We start from the raw sequence: 21,445 nt of genomic DNA on the forward strand, positions 1-21,445 counted from the left end.
TTTCCCATGGGAGTTACTTCTCCTTTGCAGGACGTGGAACCTAACCAGTGTGTGTATTAGAGCTCCCGAATCTGAGGTTTTTTAAGATCTTTTATGCGTCTAACCCGAGTGAAAGGGCCGGACTGGTTTCACGCCCCACTGCGCCGCCGCAGGGGTACGCAGCCCGTCCTTGCTCGGCTGGCTTTGGCAGCGCCCGGGCACCAGTGTCAGGTGCGGCTGTGCCCCGGGGCTCCCGGCGGCCGAGGGCCGGGGGGCACTCGCCGGTCTGCGGCGGCGGTTCGGGGCGGGCGCCCTCCTGCGCGGCTCCCGGCGGGCGGCGCTGCTGGCGCGGGGCTGCGCGGCTGCGGATCGCTGCCACCGCCTCCTCCTGCTTCTCCTCCTCCTTCTCCTCCTCCTCCACCTCCTCCCCCGCGCAGGCGCGTCCCCGCTGCGAACAGGGCCGCGGGAGGAGCTGGCGGGGGGACGGAGAGTCTCCCTTCCGCGCCCCCGAGGCGGGGGTTCCTCCGGCCGGCGAGGGTAGCGCCGGGCGGTGTGAAAGCTGGTTTTGGCATACCAGCTTGTCTTTGTATAATTGAGCCCCAGCTGAAATCCAGTTTCTTGGGAGGCAGGTTCGTATGCAAAGGCTATTTCAGGAGCACTTTCTATGTAAAGCAATATCTCTTGTTAAAGTTGCAGATAATTTATTTTTATGAAATTCTGGCATAAATTTTTTTGACCACTTAGGGGAAACTGAGGCTTAGAATGAAGTCATTTACGGTCAAGAATTGTTCTCGTGTTTTACTTTAAATGGAACTTGACTTTTTTCTTTCTTTCAGAAACAATTTTCACTTCCTTGAGTGAGATACAAGTCCTTTTCGTAACACAGTTTCATAACCTCTTCTTGAGCTAAGATCAGCAAAGAACAGCTGATATAAATAAATAAATACGCTTCTATCAGGGCTGTAGGTAAAATAAGTAAAAATCAATCACTTCCTTTCCTTTTTTTAGTGCTTAAGCAACTCGATTCCTGGAGGTCACAAAAGATGCAATAGAGTATATTTAGACATTTAAAAGTATTATGTATTGTACCATGCCAAATCTCCCACATGCCACAGAGCATTTTTTAAGACAAAAGGTGATACTTTATGTCCATTTAATGTTCTTAAGTCCTATGTATATCTTCAAAAGATCCTATATACCGTTTGGAAAACTGTCACCATTTTTATAGAAGCAGATGTAGAGATACTAGGCTTGAGAAATTCTGGTTTGCCGCTTCCAGGTTGTAAAGGGAGATGATCTTTGTGTCTGAGCTTCCACCTGTCTTTCCATTTTGTTTCCTTTTTGGGAAGTCTGTTATTCAGTTGCCATGTGAAGCCCTGGAGGGCGAGAAAGGGTTTCCATTGGTCTGCCTAGTTGTTAAACTTTCCTCAGGAAGCAGCCCAGATGCCTTCTGTCTGTACGTGACAGGCTTCCCTCTTCACACTGAAGTCCGGTCTGACACCTCTCTTTTGGTCTCTGGCAGGAGGAGCAGGCCGCTGTCACTGCAAATATGATGGCTGGGTGATCCTGCTCTGTTCATCTTTCTACAACTGAGAAAACTCCAGATGGGGCTTTTAGCTTTATTGTGCTCATGTGTGGCTGCTTTGGAATGAACTATGAAATCCATTTACAGCCCACTTAACAAACAGTGATACTTGCATCTGGATATCAAAGCAAGCTGTTTGCTGGAGTTCAAAGACAGCTTTGCAAACATTAAGTCTGGTAGTTAAGGAAAATGACAAAGGAAACTCTGATATGATTGCATAATTTCTGTCCCCTGCTTCCTTCGTGTGCTTTGTATGTCTGTGGCTTCAGGGAAGAAATTAAACAGGAAGGATTCTCTTCCCCAGGTTAGCTCTGACTTAACAGTCCTTGCTCAACAATACACTTCCTGGGTGGGTTATACCTTTGTTAGATTTATATGCCTATGGTGCAGATGCAGTAGTCAGAGGGGTCTCCTCTTACAGTCAGTGAGGAGAGTAAGCACTTCCAGGGCCTAATTCAGCTGGCCAAAGGCTGGTGTTGACTAGCTCTCCACTAATTGGAAAGTGAGCCTGAGATGACTTGTGCCACTGCAGGCAAGTGCTTGAACTGCTTTATGCCTCTTTTTCCCTACACCAAGTAGGAGTAACAGCCCTTCCTGAAAGAGGATGCGGTGATCATGGCTGTGAGTTGCTCAAGTGCCTGAGAAATGTCATCTAAATAGAGAGTGCATAAGGTAAATAGCTAAAGCAGAAAGCATGCTTGGGATGTGGGCACTGTGGAGAGAGGAGCACAAAGCATCATGTCTCAGAGATGGGCAGTATGCCGGTTCTTGCTTTTTTCTCTGGTTTAGGAGAAAGACAAAATCAGTGTTTGCATTTTGAAAATAAAAGGATTTTGAAGATATGTTTTTATTTGAGGAAGAGCTTTAAGGAGTTGATGGAGATAGGAATTTTGCCTCTGCCCTCACTCTAGTCTCTAAGCTCTTCAATGTGTTAGAAGCAGCTGTAGGCTCCTGTCCTTGCCTATGATTTCTGCTCCAAGTTACTAGTTCAAGCAATTCAAGCTTAATCCCTGGTCAGGGCGAAGACAGGGCACTTGGATGTATGTGTATGCACATATGATAACAGGACATCCGAAACTAGTGCTTCATCAACTGGAGAGTTTTCATTAGCTCATTAACAGTCACGAGGTGTTGAGATGAAATAAGCTTCCTCCACTGCAGACTTGTTACAGAGCAAAATCACCAGCTTTGTGTTTGCAGGGAAGAACTTCTCCATCCTATGGTATGAAGTCTCCAAAGGAGTTATCTAAGCTGGAAACATGCCGTTTAGTATGAGAGCGTGAGGATATGTATGAATGCATAGGTGTACGTTGTTCGTGACGAGGGGTAAGGAGACATTTCAGTGTTGGGAACTACCCAACTTGGTTTAGCCAGTCCAGCTGTGTCACAGAATCACAGAATCACAGAATCACCAGAGTTGGAAGGGACCTCTAGAGATCATCTAGTCCAACTCCCCTGCTAAAGCAGGAATTGCCTAGAGCACATTGCTCAGGACTGCATCCAGGCGGGTCTTGAAAATCTCCAGGGAAGGGGACTCCACAACCTCCCTGGGCAGCCTGTGCCAGTGCTCTGTCACCCTCACCGTAAAGAACTGTTTCCGTGTATTTGAACGGAACTTCCTGTGTTCTAACTTGTGCCCATTGCCCCTCCTCCTGTCACTTGGAACCATTGAAAAGAGCCTGGCTCCATCCTCCTTCAACAGTGTCACACACTTCCAAAGAAAGGTGAGGCAGGAAGATGAAACATGATAGCAAAGCAGCACAAGAAGTCCTTAACTTTTCTGGAAGTATCACCCCAAAACATGGCTTCATCCCAGAAGAAAACCTTTGGCCGGGAGCGTTCAGTACAATGACTCGTTGTTTTGGAGTGCTTCATTTATGAAGACCCACAGCAACTCCCAGCTTTCAGGCCATTCTGAAGAAGAGGTACCTGAGAAATGGAAGTATTAGTGGTAAGGAAGGTCCTTGCAGAACAGCCATTTCCAAGAAAATATTCAGCACTGTGACAGGATGGGCTGTTAAAAAATGTCCTTGCTTCCACAGGGCAGATGGATCAAAAGCAGAAGCAGAGGAGAGGTCAGCTTTCTCCTTCAGCAAATATTTACCATGATGGTCCGCAGTTTAGATGTGAGCCTTTACAAATAGAGCTGTAAAGGGCATACGAAAAGCTGTGCATTGGAGCTCTGGTATAGAAGAGGGAGGTGGCAGGGTTTATCTGCTGCATATAATTATGCTCGGTGGACAAGATACCAATTCTGTGGCTGAACTGGAGCGCTCCAGACAAGAGTCTGAGGCTGGTAGTGAGAGAGCGTAATGGCAGTCCTGCTTTGGCTGCTGCTGTATGTTTGTGGAGGGGGTACAGAGGTCATCTTTTAGGGTTTATTAGATGAGAGCTACACTTCAGCTGTAAAAACGAGCAGTAACGTTTTCACTCAGTTTTCTAAATATAAGATCATGTTTCTTGGTGGTCTGCGCTGGCCAGCTCTGTAACTGAGGTGGGTTTCTGCTTGAGAATATTTCCCAACCTAGTTTAATTTCCTTATCTATCTCTCAATCTCTTCCTCCTCCAGGAGCAGAGTGAGACAAAAATCACAGTTTGTACGTTAAAGTTGGACTCTGGCTTTGCTGCACTCCTCTTTCCAACTTGTTAGTTGGGCAAGAAAGGGAGCAAGCAAGTGGAGTTTACTGGTTTAAACATGCCTGGTCTAGCAAAGGGCAAAAATCTGGCAGTTTGAAATGGGATGCAAGTTGTCCACAGGGAGCCAGCGCTGGCGATGCAGAACTGTGTGTGGGCTCTCAGGGACAGATAGCTCCTCTCATGGCTGCTCTAAGCTTATGCAAGAGGAGCACAGATGTTCACAGCTTGAATTTCTGTGTGAAGATGCTTACCAGCAATGATCTTGGGACTGCCATTGAGGGCTGCAAAGTGAATTGACCCTTGCAAAGAGAGTAACGATTGAGTGTAATAGTGGGGCAGTCATGGAAACTGGTATGGAGTAAATGTATCTCTGTAGTCCTTAAAGTAACCCCTGAGTTAATAGCTGATGTTCAGTCACTGACAGTAGTTACTGCAATAATGCTCTAGACTCTCCTTTGTGTTTTCTGGTTTTTACAGATAGAGGGATGCCCTTGAATAAGGTTGGATTTACAGATTAGTGGTATGAAGATGACCATCGATACGGTTTGACAGCCCTTTCAGATACTCATTATGTCAAGAGCCCTGTTTGGCGGGTGGGATTCGGCTGTCAGGAGTATGAAAACAGGTTCATTATGCAGGCTGCTGGAAAAGGATTTAGTTCTGATACTGTCTGGATCATTGCTTGACTGAAACGCACCCCATGGCAGCTGGAGGTCCTCATTTGGGGCCTCCCTGATCTTGACTTGGAAGAAAGCTTCAAGGAAGTCAAGTATGCTACTTATTCGGCAAGGAGATAAATTTTCCTCTTGTCCTGGAGGACTGTGAAGCCCAAACCATGACAATCTCTTAGAGAGTACAGACCTCGGCACTATAGCTGCTGTGTAAGGAACATCAGCTAGCGTCGCATTCCCATTCTGTTGTGGTCCAGGAAAGATATTTAGGGTTTCTCTGAGGTTTTTTAATGATTGATTTCAAGAACTTCAGAAGATCTAAGAAAATAATTTAAAAATGACAGGATTCTGTAAATTGTCAAATAATGTATGCTACAATAATGTAAGGCTCTTCTGCCAAATCTTTGAAATCCTTTAAGTAACAAGCATGTATTTGACAGGAAATCTACTAGATTTCCTAATAGCATAGGCAGTTTCAGTTCAGTTTAACAGGAAACAGTGGAACTCAGTTATTGGGTAAATTCTGGTTAAATTATATGGGTTTTTTAATTAGGTGAGAAAGTTCCTGTGATAAGTTAAGTCTTTATAAGATGCTAAGTGAATATGTGATTATTTTGGATTCAGAAATATTTAAGCTATACAAAAATTCAAAGAACTAAAAGCTTTTGTTTATTTTTATTGAGTTCATATTAGTAGAAAAAAAACAACAGATTTTTTGCCTTTTGGCATGATACTGCTCAGAGATGGCTCAGGAAATCTAATGCAGAGAAAAAGATTGGATCCTAAACTACTGAAGGATTTACAGTTGACAGTTACAGAATGAAAATGCTCTCCTTGGCTTTCGTGTTTACGAAGATGAGTGAGGAAAACTCTTCAAAATGACTCAGAGTCTGCCGTATGTGGGCTGGCTGCTCCAAGAAACCATCATTTTGCTGGCGTTGTTATGTGTTTTTCATCTGTGCTAGGAATTAAATGGACACAATTTGGACCCAATTGGTTAGTTCTGTTGCACACTATTAAGTCAGGCTGACGCCAATAAACACTGTAAATACCTTTCGATTCTTCCTCATCTTTGCTGAGCGGAGCCATTTTTTGAGTGTATTCCATTCTAAAAGCGCCAGTCCTTTGGTCAGATGGTCTTTAGGTTGAAGATATTTGTTAGTAATACCTAAATTGAGAGGTATTTTGAGATGCACGAAAGCATTTAAGTACAACTAAAACACTATTACTGATTGTTCACAGAGCTCTTGATCCCATTTATGAGACAGCAGGAGAAGGCAGGGTAAAATAAAAGCCATTTTGAAGTGTGCTGAAGTCAAAAGCAAGGTGAGTATCTTAGCCCTCAGCTCTGACTCATCTTCAGTTTTCAGTGGTTACCTAACACATTTCCAATGGACGTTCTCCCTGAAGTGTCCTTTGTTGTAACAGAGACTCATGGAGGACCAGAGTTCGCAAAAAGAAAGAGACTCTCTGGAGCCAGGGAGTCATGCTGCTCAAAGTCAAGATGACCCTAACAACGGTTTTCATTGCTCGAGTGAGTCCATTTTGATTGCATTCGGTGCCCCACGACCCTGAGACTCCCTCAGGTAGATGTGCGAGACCAAGGTGTGGCTCCTATGATCGCAAGTAAATCATAACCAGTAGTGACTTAAGCTTAATAATACGACAGTATGTCTGTAAGCAAACGGTGGTGGTGCGTGCCCCGCTATCTGCTTGTGACTAGAAACGTGCAGAGAACAGAGGATTGAGAAAGAGATTTTCAGTGTGCCGAGTTTGCTTCTTCCGCCCCAGTCCTCTGCGCCTGCATACTACGTGCGTGGCCTCTCTGAATCATACACTGCTGTATTGAGGTCGCGGGGGGATTTTAGCCTTCAAACAAGCTGAATGTGGAAAATGTAGATTGGAGCCAGGCACTACGTGGGTGAGAAGCGAGTAAGGGTTTCCCACGCGTCTCTACAAATACCCCTCAGCTCCAACACTGTCAGTCCCTCTGTTTCCACTGGGAGCCCCTTCCCAGCTCTGCTAACACGCCACGGCTGGAGCAGAGGCCCAAAGGCAGTATACTGCGGTGCAATGCAAAGGGAAGCTGTTGCCTTCATTTTTAAGCCACAGCGGTAAATGTTTTCATTTCTTGTTGTGCTTAGACAGGCATTGGATCCTGCAATAGGGGCAGGTCACCTATTACATTTCCGAACTATGTGAAAAGGGTTCTGAGAATTTATTGGAAGCATTTTCCTAATTGTTCTGCTGAGATGCTTTTTCTCTTTTTTTTTTTTTTTTTTTTTTTTTTTTCCATTGCCCTCTCCAAGACTAAAAACTGAAATATATTCAGTGTTGAAAGAACTGTGAAGGATAAATGCGGAAGGGACATTTCCCCGTAAGGATTCATCTGTCTGCGTGGTGCTTAGCCGTATCTCCGTACATCTCTCTAGGCAACACAGCTGCTGACTGCCTCAAGCTCTGACATTTACAAAGAGCGTGTCATTCAGCTATTGTTTCACACTTTTACACTAAGCAGCCACAAAGGCATGCGAGAGATTTTGTTCTGCATAGAGGTGTTGAGATCTAATATGTTTGCCGTCAAATTTGCAGTGGTAGTGGACCCTGGTGATTCCAAACTGCACATGTATGCAAACACAGCAGATATAATTCCCTGCACTGTAAATAGGAGATCAGGGACTGTAAACTGTGAAACATTTTTGAAGAGTGCAGCCACCAAGAGTTTCATTTGTCAAGAAGTCCTAGCTTTTGGGTTAAGTGGGCCACTCAGCCTTAACTGCTTTTGTCATATGTTTCTTATTTGTTCGGTAGTTAGTAAAATATGTCTTCTGTGCCTGATGCTTCCGTTTCAGCTGTGCTCTGCAAGATAGGGAGGACATTCTGCCATCCATCCCGTCGGCCTCAGTCTGAGAGAGACAAGACCCTTGTTCCCGAGTACTCATTTGCTGCAAGAGGGTTTTTTTTAAATTTTCTTCTCAAGAAGGGAATGTTCTACTGGACTGATTATCTCCATGCAGTTAACCTGTCTTGACATATTATCTGCCTGATTCAATTACTGAAGATACTTAAGGATTCTGCCAAGCTTCTCCTTGTACTTGGAGTTTTAGGCTTGTAGACGGAGCCTGGATCTGATGACCTTGTTCTTTGATTTGGCAGCAAGCTTGAGTTCATTCCTTTAAAAAAAGGGCTTTCTTGGTAACCCTAGTATTTGCAAGAAAGTGAAATCTGGACACTGTTTCAAATTATTTTCTGTTTTAGAGTTGCCATGAAATTTGACAACCACATGCCAGTGTGAAACCAGCAGGTTACCTGTTAGTATTCTTCCCTGATCCTTTTGCTTGGGATTTGGGGCATCTTTGCCTGTTACATGAGAACAGTTCCATCATTTACCTTGCACAGAAGTAACTGCTCTACTATTTGCGTAGCTGTCACAGGTGCTTTTGAAGAGAAAACATTTTTGCTATGGCAGTTTTTTAGCAATGTGTCTGGAAGGTTCGTGGGAGCCCCACTGTGGAACACCCGTGGGGATGAGCACTCTGAGAAGGCAGCCGGCAATCGGTGGAGTTCAGACTTTGCTCCAACACAACATTCCCTTCACCGTGTTCTTGTTTTCTTTGTTGAAGTTCTTGGAGCTTTGAGACCAAGAAATGTACCTCGCATGCCTTAGCTCCTCGTGAGAATATGGGAAGCACAAGGTAAATGAATCGTGTAGGGCTACTATGTATTGTGGGGCTGATTCCTGGTGGCACATGTGCTGAGGTGAAAATTCATCCAGAAGAATTCCAGTTAATGATAAATAACTCTTGCTTGGTAAATAATTTGAAATTCTATGCTTTATTTGGGAACATTTGTATTAACAGGATGCAGGTCTCAGAATTCTATGCAAACAGCTACTAGAAGATGGTTGTACTAAATATGTTTCCAATTAAACACGAAAATAAAAATAATAAAATGAAACCATTAACTTTGTCAAATCGGAAACTGCTCAGAATTGTTCATTTTTGAAGAAAAAAAAAGTTTAACTTTCTTGTTATTCATGATGAAATCAGAGTTCAAGGTCTTACAAAAATCCTGAACATTTATCGTGTGTAAAATTGCAAGTTCTATTAGATGTTTGAAAATAGGTGTTGTGAAAGATGCTTATGTCAGTTTGAAAACCTTGACATACATTACATACTGTTTAACAGTGTTTTACATTTACGTAGGTTCCTCTAAAGAAGGAGGAGCTGGAGCTGTGGATGAGGATGATTTTATTAAGGCATTTACAAATGTTCCTACTGGACAGGTAAGATGCTGCGTGTACTCATGTTTGTTTTCAGAAATACGCTATTTGCAATACTGTGTGTTAGCCTACTTTTAAAACTTCTTTAATTTTACGGTCTTCTAAGCGAGTGTCATTACTTTTCCTTCTTTCTGAATTTACAGTCTCCATGGAAAACTCTTTACTTTTTCCAGTTAGTTATAAAAAGAGCCACCTTTTCTTTTTTTTTTTTTACTGTCCTGCTCATTATTACCACGTTGTGTTTCAGCTAAAATTCATTATTGCTTTTCTTAATCTTTTCCAGGGAGCTACTGAAAATAATCTTCTATTTTAATTTTAATAAGAAAAAGATTTCCATAGCATTTGGAAAATTTAGGACTGCAGTTTCATGGGATAATCAAGTGCTAATAATACAGGCAAATAATTTTAAAAAACAAGAATTGTATTTTCAAATGTGTCTGAATTGTAATGATGTGTGTCTGGCATACATGTCCTCATCTCTAGCAATACTTAAAAAAACACCAGTGCCTTATTTGAATACTAATGAGCTTGTTGGATTCTGAGTTCTTAGTTGAAAGATCAGATTTTAATTTCTGTTCTTTAGGTGTGGGAATCGCACATACTTGATACTGCCAGACACCTGAGTCGTTTGACATGCTTGTATCTTCCTAGACCTATTCTGAATAAGTTTCCCTTGAGCAGCCGAGGTGTGGAAGGCAACCAAAAACTCAGTCAGCCATAGTTCCCAAACACAAGAAGGATTTTGTATGACTACCTTTTCTTGATGCGTACTTTTGTTCTGATTTTATTTCCTAAGATGATACTGTAGTTATTTGTTAGATCTCCTTCTGTAGGCAGAAGCACTGTCTGCTTTTATGAAGGAACACTTTATCTCCATGGTTCCTGTCACATTGAGGAAATCTTTGTCTTACACTGTAAGAGTTTTATGTTTCTCTGCCTCTCCAAACTGTGTTAAGAATTCTTTAGAGGGCAAGAACACGGAGCTCTTAATATTATTTATCCCCATTACGCTGAACAGAGCCATATTCCACAGCGCAGAACACAGCCTGTCGTTTGATGCCTTAATATTTTCAGTCCCAGGCAGAGTTCTCTAATCACTCAAGATGGTAATAACACTGCAAGAACAAAAGTGGGGTAACTATATGTCACTGACAAGCACGTGTGATTCCCTGTCTGACTGCTGAACGAGCTAGGAAGGCGCGTCATTCCTAAACTGCAAAAGGCGGAGGAGAAAGACCCACTCGTCTTTACTAGTCTCACCCAAATTGAGGTGAGGACGCAGTGGACAAATGTGTAACTGACCTCGGAATTTGTTTCATGGATGAGAACGTAATGAGAATTTTTTGCTTCCTGACCAGGCAAAAAAAGAAAACCAAAAAGAGGGCTTTTTGGTATCCTTAGGAATAATGACTTCCTGCTGTCCAACTTCATGCTTCTGGTAGTGGACAATCTCTGATTTTTCTGAAAAAAGGCAGATCCCACGTTCTGAGGCCATGTTAAGGAAGATAAAAGTTTCTGTACCAGACCCTGTGAAGAAAGAATGTTTATGACCTGTAATTTGCCAGGTTATTCTAAAAGCAAAAGAAACTTGTTCGACAGAATGGGGAAAGGGAGTTGTTTGTACATAATTGGGTCCATTCCTGTGCCTTTCTGTTTTCATTACCTTTGTGGGTTTTAGTAGTGGATTCAGGGAAAGTAAGGAAGGGAACTATATTATGGAAAAACAGATCAAACTTTAAACCAAAATTAAGTGCACCTGGATTAATCAAGTAAACTGACATTACTTATGGTGTATGTTTTTTTAACAAATTCTTAAAAACCTCCAGTGGTGGATCTGCCTTTGCAGCAACCTGTTCCAATGACTGTGTTCATCATTTAATTTTTAATTTGTAAACCCCATATTGGAAATACTTTCCATCTATATAGTTATTACTCTTACTTGCATTTGAGCTTTTAATTTTTCTGTCTTTGATGTTGCGCTTGCCTTTAACGATGAGTGTCTGTGTTGCCCTCTAATGGATAACAGCAGTTTATGAAGACAACATGTGATTTTGAGATATGACCTGATGGATGTGTGCTAAAAAAACCACTTAAGCACACTGATGACATAATTGCACTTTCTGTAAAGGTTTAGGTAAGCTTCCTCCTTCAATCTAAAATAATTATAATCTACTTTTTGGACATACATCCACCTATTACACTTAAAAAAGGTATTTAAAAATACCTTTTTTAAGACACCTACTTTCCTGAAATGGAAAAAGCTATTTCCCCTACTATATTAATAGTAAGAAAAAGGAAAAAGTTAAGATTAGTAAGTTTGCTTTCCTGGAAATTCATCTCTGAAATATGTAGGTGTACAAGTTCTAAACCTCAACACATGCTCAAAGAAGAGCAAAGTGCTCATCAGAACAACCAAAAGCTGTGATGATAAGCAGATTTTAATTCAAGACATGTTTAGGGTAATACGTCTCTAACGTGCTTGCGGAATAAATAGTAACTTTATTCTTTCCCCCTGAAGGAAAAAAATACATACAATAAAATTATGTTTATCTGTCCAATAAGGATATTGGTTGCCTTATTGCAAAGTTAAAATATTCTGTACAGAGAGCAAGCATGCAGGCTAACTAATCCTAAACTTAGAAAAAAATAGAGGTGGTTCAACTAAGCGTCTGTCATGTTATTAACCCCTATGCTACTTTAGTTTTATTAGCCCCAAAATAACAGACAAAAATCAATAAAGTTTAAAAATTGTACAAACTCTAAAACATTAGTATTAAAAAAAAGTCAATACTTTAAAAATTCAGCTACTGAGTCACAACTTTTCTCTTCTGGGTCTCAGCTGGGGGAAGCCCAGTTGGAATCAGTGGGCTGAGCCCAAAGGGAGCGTAATGTAAATTAAACTCACTTAAGAAAAAGCCAGTTGATGAGGCTCCGGATTTTAGTTATCTGCTGAGCACTTAAAGATGCTCAATCCCGTGGGGTTACAGCCCCTAAGAAGTGTTAGGAACACTTAGCGTGAAGGAACACAGTAGCTGAACTTGTCTGTACTTGGATTACATCTTCTGTGGGTAAGGTTAAGAAGATGCGCTGTTCAGTGGAAGGCATTACCACTTGAGAGCGATGCTTCTAAAAAATTTATAATCACAGCTTGGTCTGAGAAGGTAAGCAACAACAACAAAACAGCTTATCAAAATATGTGTGCTCTGTCAGGTACGTCAGTTTGGAGTCTTTAGGCAGTACTGTCTGAAATGAGAACTCTGTAAAGCTCTGCTGTTGCTTTTGTGGAGGAGAGTCAAGACTTAAAAAAGCGTGAGAAGTTCTTTGAAGGCATCTGCGTGTGTGCGACTGTTACGTATCTTGTTAGCATAGTAAGAGACTTTCTCTACAGAACTGGGAAACAGAAGGTTGAGTTCTGTCATTTTTTGGGGTAGTCTCTGCAGCAGCAGTGGCTTGGTAAACAGAATTGGTAAATGTACCTACAAAGAGATCGGGAAGGGAATGGAAAGGTTGAACAGTATTTTTCCTTCTCATGCAGTGTAAGCTTTTGACTTGTATACAATATAAAAACAAGACAATTACTTCACACTTTGTTTTGGTATGCATATGTGATCGTGCAGTTGAGGAGGAGAAAGATTAGTGAAAGAATAACTTTAAAATAGAGATAACTTTAAAAAAGCATCATCTGCCAAAAAAAAACACATAACCTTTTTTTATTACCAGGCAGAGAGGCAATGAAACAATTTTCTGGGAGTATTAATTTCAAAGAAAAGTGGTCTATAGAAGTGAACTAGTTGTTGAGACTTAGGGAAGGTGGAAATGCTGTGTGCCTGGAGTAATGGATTTTAAATAGTAGTCTGTCCTTCCCCTTTCTCTCTTTAAAGTAACAAATTGTTATTGCTTAGATAAAGGATTTTCTCTTATTTCTCAGGATGCATTATTGGATGGTGTTATGGTGCTAGAAAATCTGTCATGTAGTCCGTGCTATTTTCTGATTTTAAAAGCGAAACTTGAAGGCAGACTAAAGAAAACAACATCTACTTATTTAGCAAAGGCAACTTCATCCCCTTTTAACCTTTATAGCGTTCAGGAGTGCACTAGGAATGCTTGAAATCCAAACATTTTCTATGGGTTTTAATATTCATGGCCTGTATATGTCAATTTTAAATGTTTGATTTCTGCAAGTTTATTTCCTTGGTAGAAAACTGCTAAGTAATGGATGGGAATGCAAAGTACCTTTTCCCCTGCGTTAACGGTGGCATTTATGTAACTGAATGATAGTAGAAGACTTGTATAAACTGTTAATTGCAGGGAGGTTTTTTGCCACTAGTGTCATGGGATCACTGTAGTCTTAATACTTTATCAGATTGCAAAGAAACGTGTAGTATGAGCTTCATAGGGGTTCACTGTGTTGTGCCTAACACAATGGGCTAGCTGTGACCAAAACAATTTTGATAAGAACAGAAGCCTCTTATGAACTGTTTATATAATATTAACAAATAAGTTCTTTGACCATATGGAAACTATGTTTTAACCTTTAAAAATTAGATTTTCTGGTAACCTTTCTGCTACTTAAGATTTCTTTTCTATTTACTTTTCCTGAGTACGTACTGCATTATTGTGTGTGATTATTTTGGTACTCTGAGACTTTCTTAAATGTTGGAGTATTTTGGGAGAGACAAATGAGGTTATGAACTGAGCATCCAGGCGACTGTTTGTACCACCTAGTTTAGCATGGTGCCCCTGTACTTAGTTCTTGCTTTTCAAGGTTTCTTTACACAAAATTCTGCTCTGATCAGGGAATCCTCCCTGTTAGGAGCTGTACAAGTTTGTGTGGCAGAAGGGTGTAGATGGGATCTTTCCCTCTTCCTTTTTTTTTAGCCAGGCAGGTACTCATTCTCTTTGTGGAAGGACTTGTTCCTTCTACTGTCTGGAGGGAGAAGAAATAGGTGGTTGTAATTTCTTCTTTCCCTTCTGGCTGCCATTGACAATTAGAACAGACAGTGTTGGAGATACACATGTAGAAGTGCGTTATGTACAGCATCTCTTTGCAGCATCCTTCAGCTTGGGCTGTCAAAATTTATTAGATGTTCCTATATCATAATGGAGGCACCATATCCAAACTTTGCTAGATCATCAGCTAATTAAAGTGTATGGCCTCTTCTGCACTCTTCCTTGCGGCTTCTGTTTTGTGAACACAGCTTCCCATTGCCGACGTGTTCATTATGTCTCTGAATTTTACTTTGCAGCACCACTGTGAGTTGGCTTCTATCTGAGTATACTGAGTATCAGAGACAAGGAAAGCTGCTCAATAGAAAGGATGGCTCACCTTGTGGTGTTGTGCACCCTGGCACTGTCTGGGGCCCACTTAAAGTCAGATGGCCCACAGCTTTAGTGTTAGGCTAGGTTTTCAATCTGCCCCTGGAAGTAGTCAGCAGTTGCTCTGTTTCCATCTTTCAGCACAAGTAACCTCAATGCATCTTTGGATTTGCTTGTCTGGGCCCATGCCCTGCTAACAAATGTCATCCAAGATCTCAGAAATGCTCCCGGAGCCTAGAAAAATCCAGAAGTATGGAAATACAACTGTGTTGGCAGATCAGCCTCCTGAAGATGGTTTAGCAAAGGGCCAGCCAGCCAATTTCTTATTAGCGAGCTGTTCTGCTAGCACGTTATCTCTGGCAAGGAAAAGTGTAATCAGTTGTAATCCAAGCAAACCGCTACAGCAGGCATCACGCTTAACACTTCTGCGGCTTACTGCATTCAAAAAACTGTATAACGTTCCCAGACCATAAATGTGGTGGTGTGCTAATTTGCTGATGAGCACTAGTATATTTATGTGAAGGAATAAATATATGGTTATTAGAGTGAATCTGTGAGAGATGGTGGGAAAGAGATGGAGAGGGAGGAAGAAAGGAGCATCCTTTTTCAGTCAAATTCGCTGGGAAACTCAGAGAAACAGAGCCGCACAAAATTATATCTGACTCCTCATTTGCAAATGCCTGTCTTGAGCATGATGCCCATAGCAGTGACATCTCTCAGTGTAGATAGTGAGAGATGAGGTGGACACAGCACAGGTAAGGGAGAAAGAGGGCTCAGTAGCAATTGAAGCAAAAGTGTGCACGAGGACTTGGTGCAGGAGGTGGGATTGTTCTGGTAGATAAACATTAGGAGCTTTATATAACCCAAGAGCTCATGAGTATTTTCAAAGCAACGGGGCCGGAGTCTCCCTTGTTGTTATAGCCGTTTGAGTATATTGCAAGGCAGGTGGGAAGTATTACTTGGTAGCAACTTACGTTTTGAGTGAAAACAGTATAAGAAATGAGCATGAGCTGGAGTTTACTGCAAGGTACATAGAAGATTTTTTATTTTTAGAAACAGCCAATGCGTTACACGTTATTCAACACAGGCAAAGACTCTGACGCCGCTAGCCAAAACGGTCAATGGGATGATGAACTCGGAGGCTACAGGAGCAGCTCCCTTTAGCAAAGGAGATCAAGTACGGGTCCTTTCCATCAGACAGCTTCTTTTGCGTAGAAATTCTAACGTTATGGATGATGGACAATGCCATTTGCTGGGTTCACAGAAGCATTGCTGAGATAATTGACTTACTGAGCAGGAGCTGCCAGGCGGTTCATGACAGGTTTACTGAGTCCAACGAATATTTAGCCGGAGATGACACAGAACATGCACATTCGTGTTTGGTATTTCATTCAAATATGGTGTTTGGAATTGGAGCCTTTTTTCCAATCAGAGCTGGTGACCGTTTTGGCTAGTGAGCTACTGATCCCATTCATAGAGCCTTCTGAACATTGCCCATGAGTAAAATTCAGTGTTGAGAAGTTCATTTTAAATTAAGAAGAGATATATTACTAAAGCACATAAAAATATAGGAGAAAACAACACTTCAGGGACAACAGCGGAAAACAAAGAACACCATCACTATAACATCCCCATGCTGCTGGTTCCATATCACTCTGAGAAATTTCACACTGATATTTGGATGCCTTTTAATGGGGACAGAGCAAAGCTTTTCTAGGATTTCTTTAAGAAATTTGATACTTGAGGTGAAACCAAGACTTGGTTGCAGTCTTGCATACCCAAATGCAGACAAAAACCCATGCAAGCAGTTCCACAGAGGTGCAGATCATAGGGTTGAAGCGGCCCTGGATGGATTTTTTTCAAAACCTTTCAATAATGGCCTATTTTTTTCACCCACTGCTCTGTTTTGTTGTTAACTATTGAGTTGAACTGATAACGAGGTCTTTTGGAAACACAACCCTGTAATAACAGGTCATTGCTGAACTGTTCCTAATGATGAACCAGGAATTGGGTCAAACTATCTCACCCTCTCTTTTCAAATAGCGCATGTTCTTCCCATCAGCACCTATCACCACAAACACCGATAGTTTGTCTCTTTCCTGCTGCTAGCAATTTTCTACATTCCTAAGTGTCTGGCTTCTAATTAGGGCTGTTTCTGCCCAGTATCCTTTTGAATCCTAAGGAAAATGATGTGAAGCTTTATCAGTGATTTTATGTGGAAGAAGTATTTAAAGATGTCAGACGCCATGGCAAGGAAGCCAGTTGTTCTTATCATGCACAATTTTTTTTTCCTACTGAGCAACATTTTTGTTTGTTCAAAGCAGGAATTGTTTGTTTGTTTATAGTAAATACCTGTCACATAGCAACAGAAATCTTACTAAATAATAATACGTATAATGTTAAGCTCCTGGCTCTAGAAGCTTTTAATGAAAAAAACCCACATGTTCCCGATAAAAAATAATAAATAATGTCACCTTTTCTTTTTACATTAAAATATCTGTACATGAATACACAATATAACAAAGTACAATTTTATTTGCTAGGCTCAGGGTGGCATCTCTGGGTTAGATCTTAATCTAAAAAGGGTAGAGGCTTGTAGTCTTCATCCTGCGTATGTCCCACTGCATGAAAATCATTTTCCCAAAGTTGCAATGTCTACAGCCTTGCCTACCCTTTCCATGCAAAGGTGGAAGCAGCTCACAAGGAACACAGCGACATCTACATGCAGGAAGCAGCTAAGGACTGAGATCATTGCAAACAGAGATGTGCATACGGTGATATTTGAAAGTCTTGAAACTTCTTGCCTCAACTGGAAGAGAACAGAGACAAATAGAAAAATAAAGATGGAAAATGTAAGTAGAACTCTGTCTTCCTAACGTATCTAGAAAAGGTTTTTAGATGGTATATTTTTCAAGATGGCACTTAGTGATCTATTACAGACTGACTCTGTCTCTTGGCCAACCTTTCTTCTTAGTAAGAATGCCCAAAGTTTGCTCAGATGAGGACAGCGCTGGCAGCTTGCCTGGGGTTTGAGGGCCACATCCTGTCCATTGGCCTCTGAATGGCAGAGGATGGCCACTGTCTTTTAGCAATTGGGCTGGATTGAAGCAGCACTTGCAGGGACATCTGGTAGCAGTGAAATGTCTCTGTAGGTCCCACTCTAGCTTGTCAGGCACTATATGTACCCTGTGAGTCTTCTACCAATGATCTTGGCCGGGAAACACAATAAAAGCATTTACAAAGAAAGCTCTGCAGGATAGGGTGAATCAGCAGCTCATGCTGACCTTTCACCAGTAACTATAATCAAAGGGCAAACGTTTCCTCTTATTTTGCTGAAGAAAACATAGTGCTGTTTCTCTCCTGACGGCATCCGTTCACTGGCGGGCAGGATCTTGCACAGATAAAGCACGCATTTAGTCTCACATCATGTTGGGGCGTTAGCCAGAACTCGTAATCTTTAAGATCACGGTATCACAGGACAGAGAGGTGGCTTGTACACAGGTGGCAGCTGGAAAGGAATGACAGGAGTCCCTGCACTGGGTGGTTTGTATCTGTGTTGTTTCCTGACATTAACAGAGATCGGCTCACTCCTGGAGTAAGGCTCTGACACAGTCATACTGTCCAGCTGTCCTTGCAGATGCAGGAAAGTCTCCTCAGCTGTTCCGCTCATGTACTGCCCCGTGCCCCCATCGATCTACACACGGGCAGCTGACGTTCACATGCAGTCAGTGCAAGAGGCACCATGACAATGCAGATGAATGAGTTTTCATAAAGTCCTGCTGTCCGTGAATCCTTTGGGTATCCTAAAAGGAATCTGTTCCTTCAGCTGGGCCGTTCCTCTTCTAGGACTGTGACTAGAAACAGGACTCCTGGGATTCAGGGTCATTGTGGATGGGAAGCTTCTCATGTTCCTGATGATGTCCATTACGTAAAACGGTGTACCTGGGAGTGGAAAAACATAGAGAAAGATTTGTTACTGCTAAGATTTGTTAAAAGGACAAGCTTATGTAAAATGAGTTCTCAAAAACCCTGAAGTACATCTCTAAGACAGTACATCTTCCAAATATCCAGATCCCACATTAAGCAAATGTGAATCCCTACTTTGCTCCATGGCAGGAAACCGAATCTTCAGTATGATGCAGTCGAGGCAATCCCTGAAAACCAAGAACCTGTTGGTTTCATGTATCTAAGGTGCAGCTGGTAATGAGAGGAAACCAGATCAAAGAACTAAGAAGCACTGATCATCTGTGGGTGGACTAAGCTGAAGGTACTTCAGTTAGAGTCTTAATTTAAAGAATCAATTGAGACTAGCTTGGGAAGTGAATGCTGTTTACGATGAAACCAACATTACAGGGCATTTCCACTTACAAAAGAAAGTAGTCTGTCTGTTGCAAAGTTGGGTTTAATGCCAATTCTGGTATGTCTTATCAAAGCAGTGCTGTTCAGGTTCCTGTCCTTTGGAGGTATCATGTCATGTATATACCTTTCTGATACTTTTCCAGGCTTTGGGCCAGATGTAGAAAAGGATAACTCAGATGTAGAAAAGGATAATTCAGTTGTAAGGAATCCCACACTGTCTCTTACCCTGTGCCTCATCTACCAGCCTCTTTCCTGCTGCCCATCTCAACATGGCTCTCGGAACAGAACTGTTGATTTAGTTTGCTAATGACACACAGCCCTTTTCCCTAAGTGGTGTGCAATGCTTAGGAGGAATAAGCAGATCTGAGGTGATAGCAAAAATGTTGGCTAACTGGAGTAAAACTGATTTAGCATGTCTTTCTAGAATTTCACATCTAATCATTCTTGCTTGCAAACCCCCTGAAGGGTACAGAGCAAGTCAGGTATCTTCTCTTGGCAGTCCATTTCATTTAAGCAAAAGCTGAACCATCCTTCGAGTAGGTCCAGAATTAGGACGCTGCAAAAATAACTAAAAACGTATTTTTCCCTAGTCCAAATGCGTATCAGGGAAATCAGGTGTCTGTCAAGACTTTCCTCTCCCAAGTGTTTAGAGATATAGACATATTTCTCGTAGTAACAAACATCCAAGACATACCTAAAACATCCGCACCCCACCAATGACTAAAAAAAAAAGACCAAGAAAATAGAAGAATATATTCTCTTGCTGTTAGCAGAGGGGAAAGAAGTAGCATCAGCCTCAGGATTTGTTTGAATAATCGTTAGAAAAAAGGTCAGGAACTCCTCATTGTCTACATATTCAAAAACTGATACTATGACATCAATTTGCTTGGCATTGCTAATCTGGATGCATCTCTTTCTCCATTGAGAATTCTTGGGACTTTTTAAAGTCCCTAATTAAGTCCTAATTAAGGTGCTTACAATGCCACTGAAATGGCATCTGAAGTAGATGAATATCCTACAAATGATGTATCCATTAGTTCCAGTAGATCAGCCATGGACTCGAAAATGAAAGCCAGGGTATAAACTGTACTGCCTGTCTGAATTTGCCCTGGTGAATATTCCTGGAGGAATTTACCCTCTGATGTATTAGATGCTGTTTTACAACAGAGGCAGGCTTAGTTGCCTTAATACAGGTGCAGTATATATCCATGTATGTGCAGATATATCCATTGAATATACTCCCTTAGTACTCCAACACTTTAAATAATGATCATAAATTTCCAAAAAATGTGCTAGTTCTACCAACAAGATACAGACTTGATGTAAGAAACAAGAAAAGACACTTTGCATCTAACACCGAACAGACACTCCGATTAGACGACCATGAAGCATACAAGTCATAACATAATTTTAATTTTATATACCAAGTCGGACATGGCACAATGTGTGAGGCAATCCACCAAAGAGACCTCTGGCATGGCAAAGTCTCTGCTACAGGTGGCGAAACAGAGGACGAGAGCCAGGAGACCCCCGCTCTGAACAAAGCAGACATAGTTCAGAGCAACTCGGGACTTGCTCAGGAGCACAACAGACAGGCACTGAACGCCAACTTCATACAGGATATCCAAAGAGCCAAACCTTTCTTCTTCTTCTTCTGCAGTCGTCAGAAAACAGTTGTGCAAGATCAGCAATTTAGCAGGTGGTGCCGTTTGTTACAAAGATGCGCTTAAGCTAAAGAGAAGTCATTAAGATGTCCCAGGATCTCCTGTGGCACAAAGTGTCTGTCTGAAGCCTCTGGCAGTGAGCTCAACACTTCCAGCTGTTTACCCTGTGGGGAAAGAGGATGGGTAGGAGAGGAGGAAAGAGCATTCGTATGCAGGTGCGAAAGCTGCTCTGCAGGGGTGATGGCTTGCTCGGGTACTGGCACATCGTTCCTAAAAATCTTACCAACATCTCCAGTAAACTGTTAAAGGAGTCCTCCACTGGCAGGCTTTTGTGTTGCCCGGGTTGTTTCACATGCTGTGCTTTCTCCTTTCAAATGAAAGTTCAAAGCTACCTGCCAGTTAGGTGGCACTGAGTTAGTGTCGGATAACAGACGGGATTATAACAGCTCTCCTGTTTTCACACCACCTTGTCTTAACTGAGCTGCGCTCTGAAAATATGATTAATTTTTCCGGCATCAGTATCTACGGGAAGCGAGTTTCAGAGAGAAAGCACAGCTGCAGCTGAAACTCATTTTTACCTCACCTACACAAAGCAAAACCTAACGTGCCTCAGCCCTCACCCAGGGAGAAGCCAAGCACCGCGGGATCCGTCCTACCGGCCGCAAGCACGACACGCAGACCCTGCACGTGTGGGCTGAATGTTTCAAGAGAAATTTGTCAAGCGGGTTTGAGTAATGAATGTGTCTGAGGAAGCCATAATATACGAGCAGGAAAAAAATTAAAAAGGTTTAAATGCATTAAATGAGTTATCTGCAGCAAATCAGTTGCTCAGTTTTCCTGCCTTAACGAGTTCCTTAGATGGGATTTGTATACACTGGCATGTTAAGGTACCAAGCTCAATTACAAGTAGCATCCCAGGCTGCCTCTGCATCCGACTCCTCCCAGAACTGGG

At 41.9% G+C, this 21,445-nt stretch overlaps 1 protein-coding gene and 1 long non-coding RNA gene across 2 annotated transcripts in view; one reads left to right on the plus strand and one right to left on the minus strand.

The window, feature by feature from the left end:
- The first annotated feature begins 8,221 nt into the window (after positions 1-8,221).
- On the plus strand, positions 8,222-17,248 carry LOC309677129. The gene is made up of 3 exons (XR_014269657.1): positions 8,222-8,567; positions 9,078-9,157; positions 17,157-17,248. It is a non-coding gene; the product is annotated as an uncharacterized lncRNA (long non-coding RNA).
- A 1,076-nt stretch (positions 17,249-18,324) lies between these two features.
- The window catches only part of HTR4 (5-hydroxytryptamine receptor 4), a gene marked incomplete at both ends in the record, with an annotated part of 100,465 nt that continues 97,344 nt past the window's right edge, over positions 18,325-21,445 (minus strand). Inside the window, 1 exon segment of the mRNA XM_082490176.1 lies at positions 18,325-18,412. Within this exon segment, the coding sequence (XP_082346302.1) occupies positions 18,325-18,412 (88 nt within the window).

This window comes from Vanellus vanellus (assembly GCF_965231255.1).
Source record: "Vanellus vanellus genome assembly, chromosome: 13".
Lineage (NCBI taxonomy): Eukaryota > Metazoa > Chordata > Aves > Charadriiformes > Charadriidae > Vanellus > Vanellus vanellus.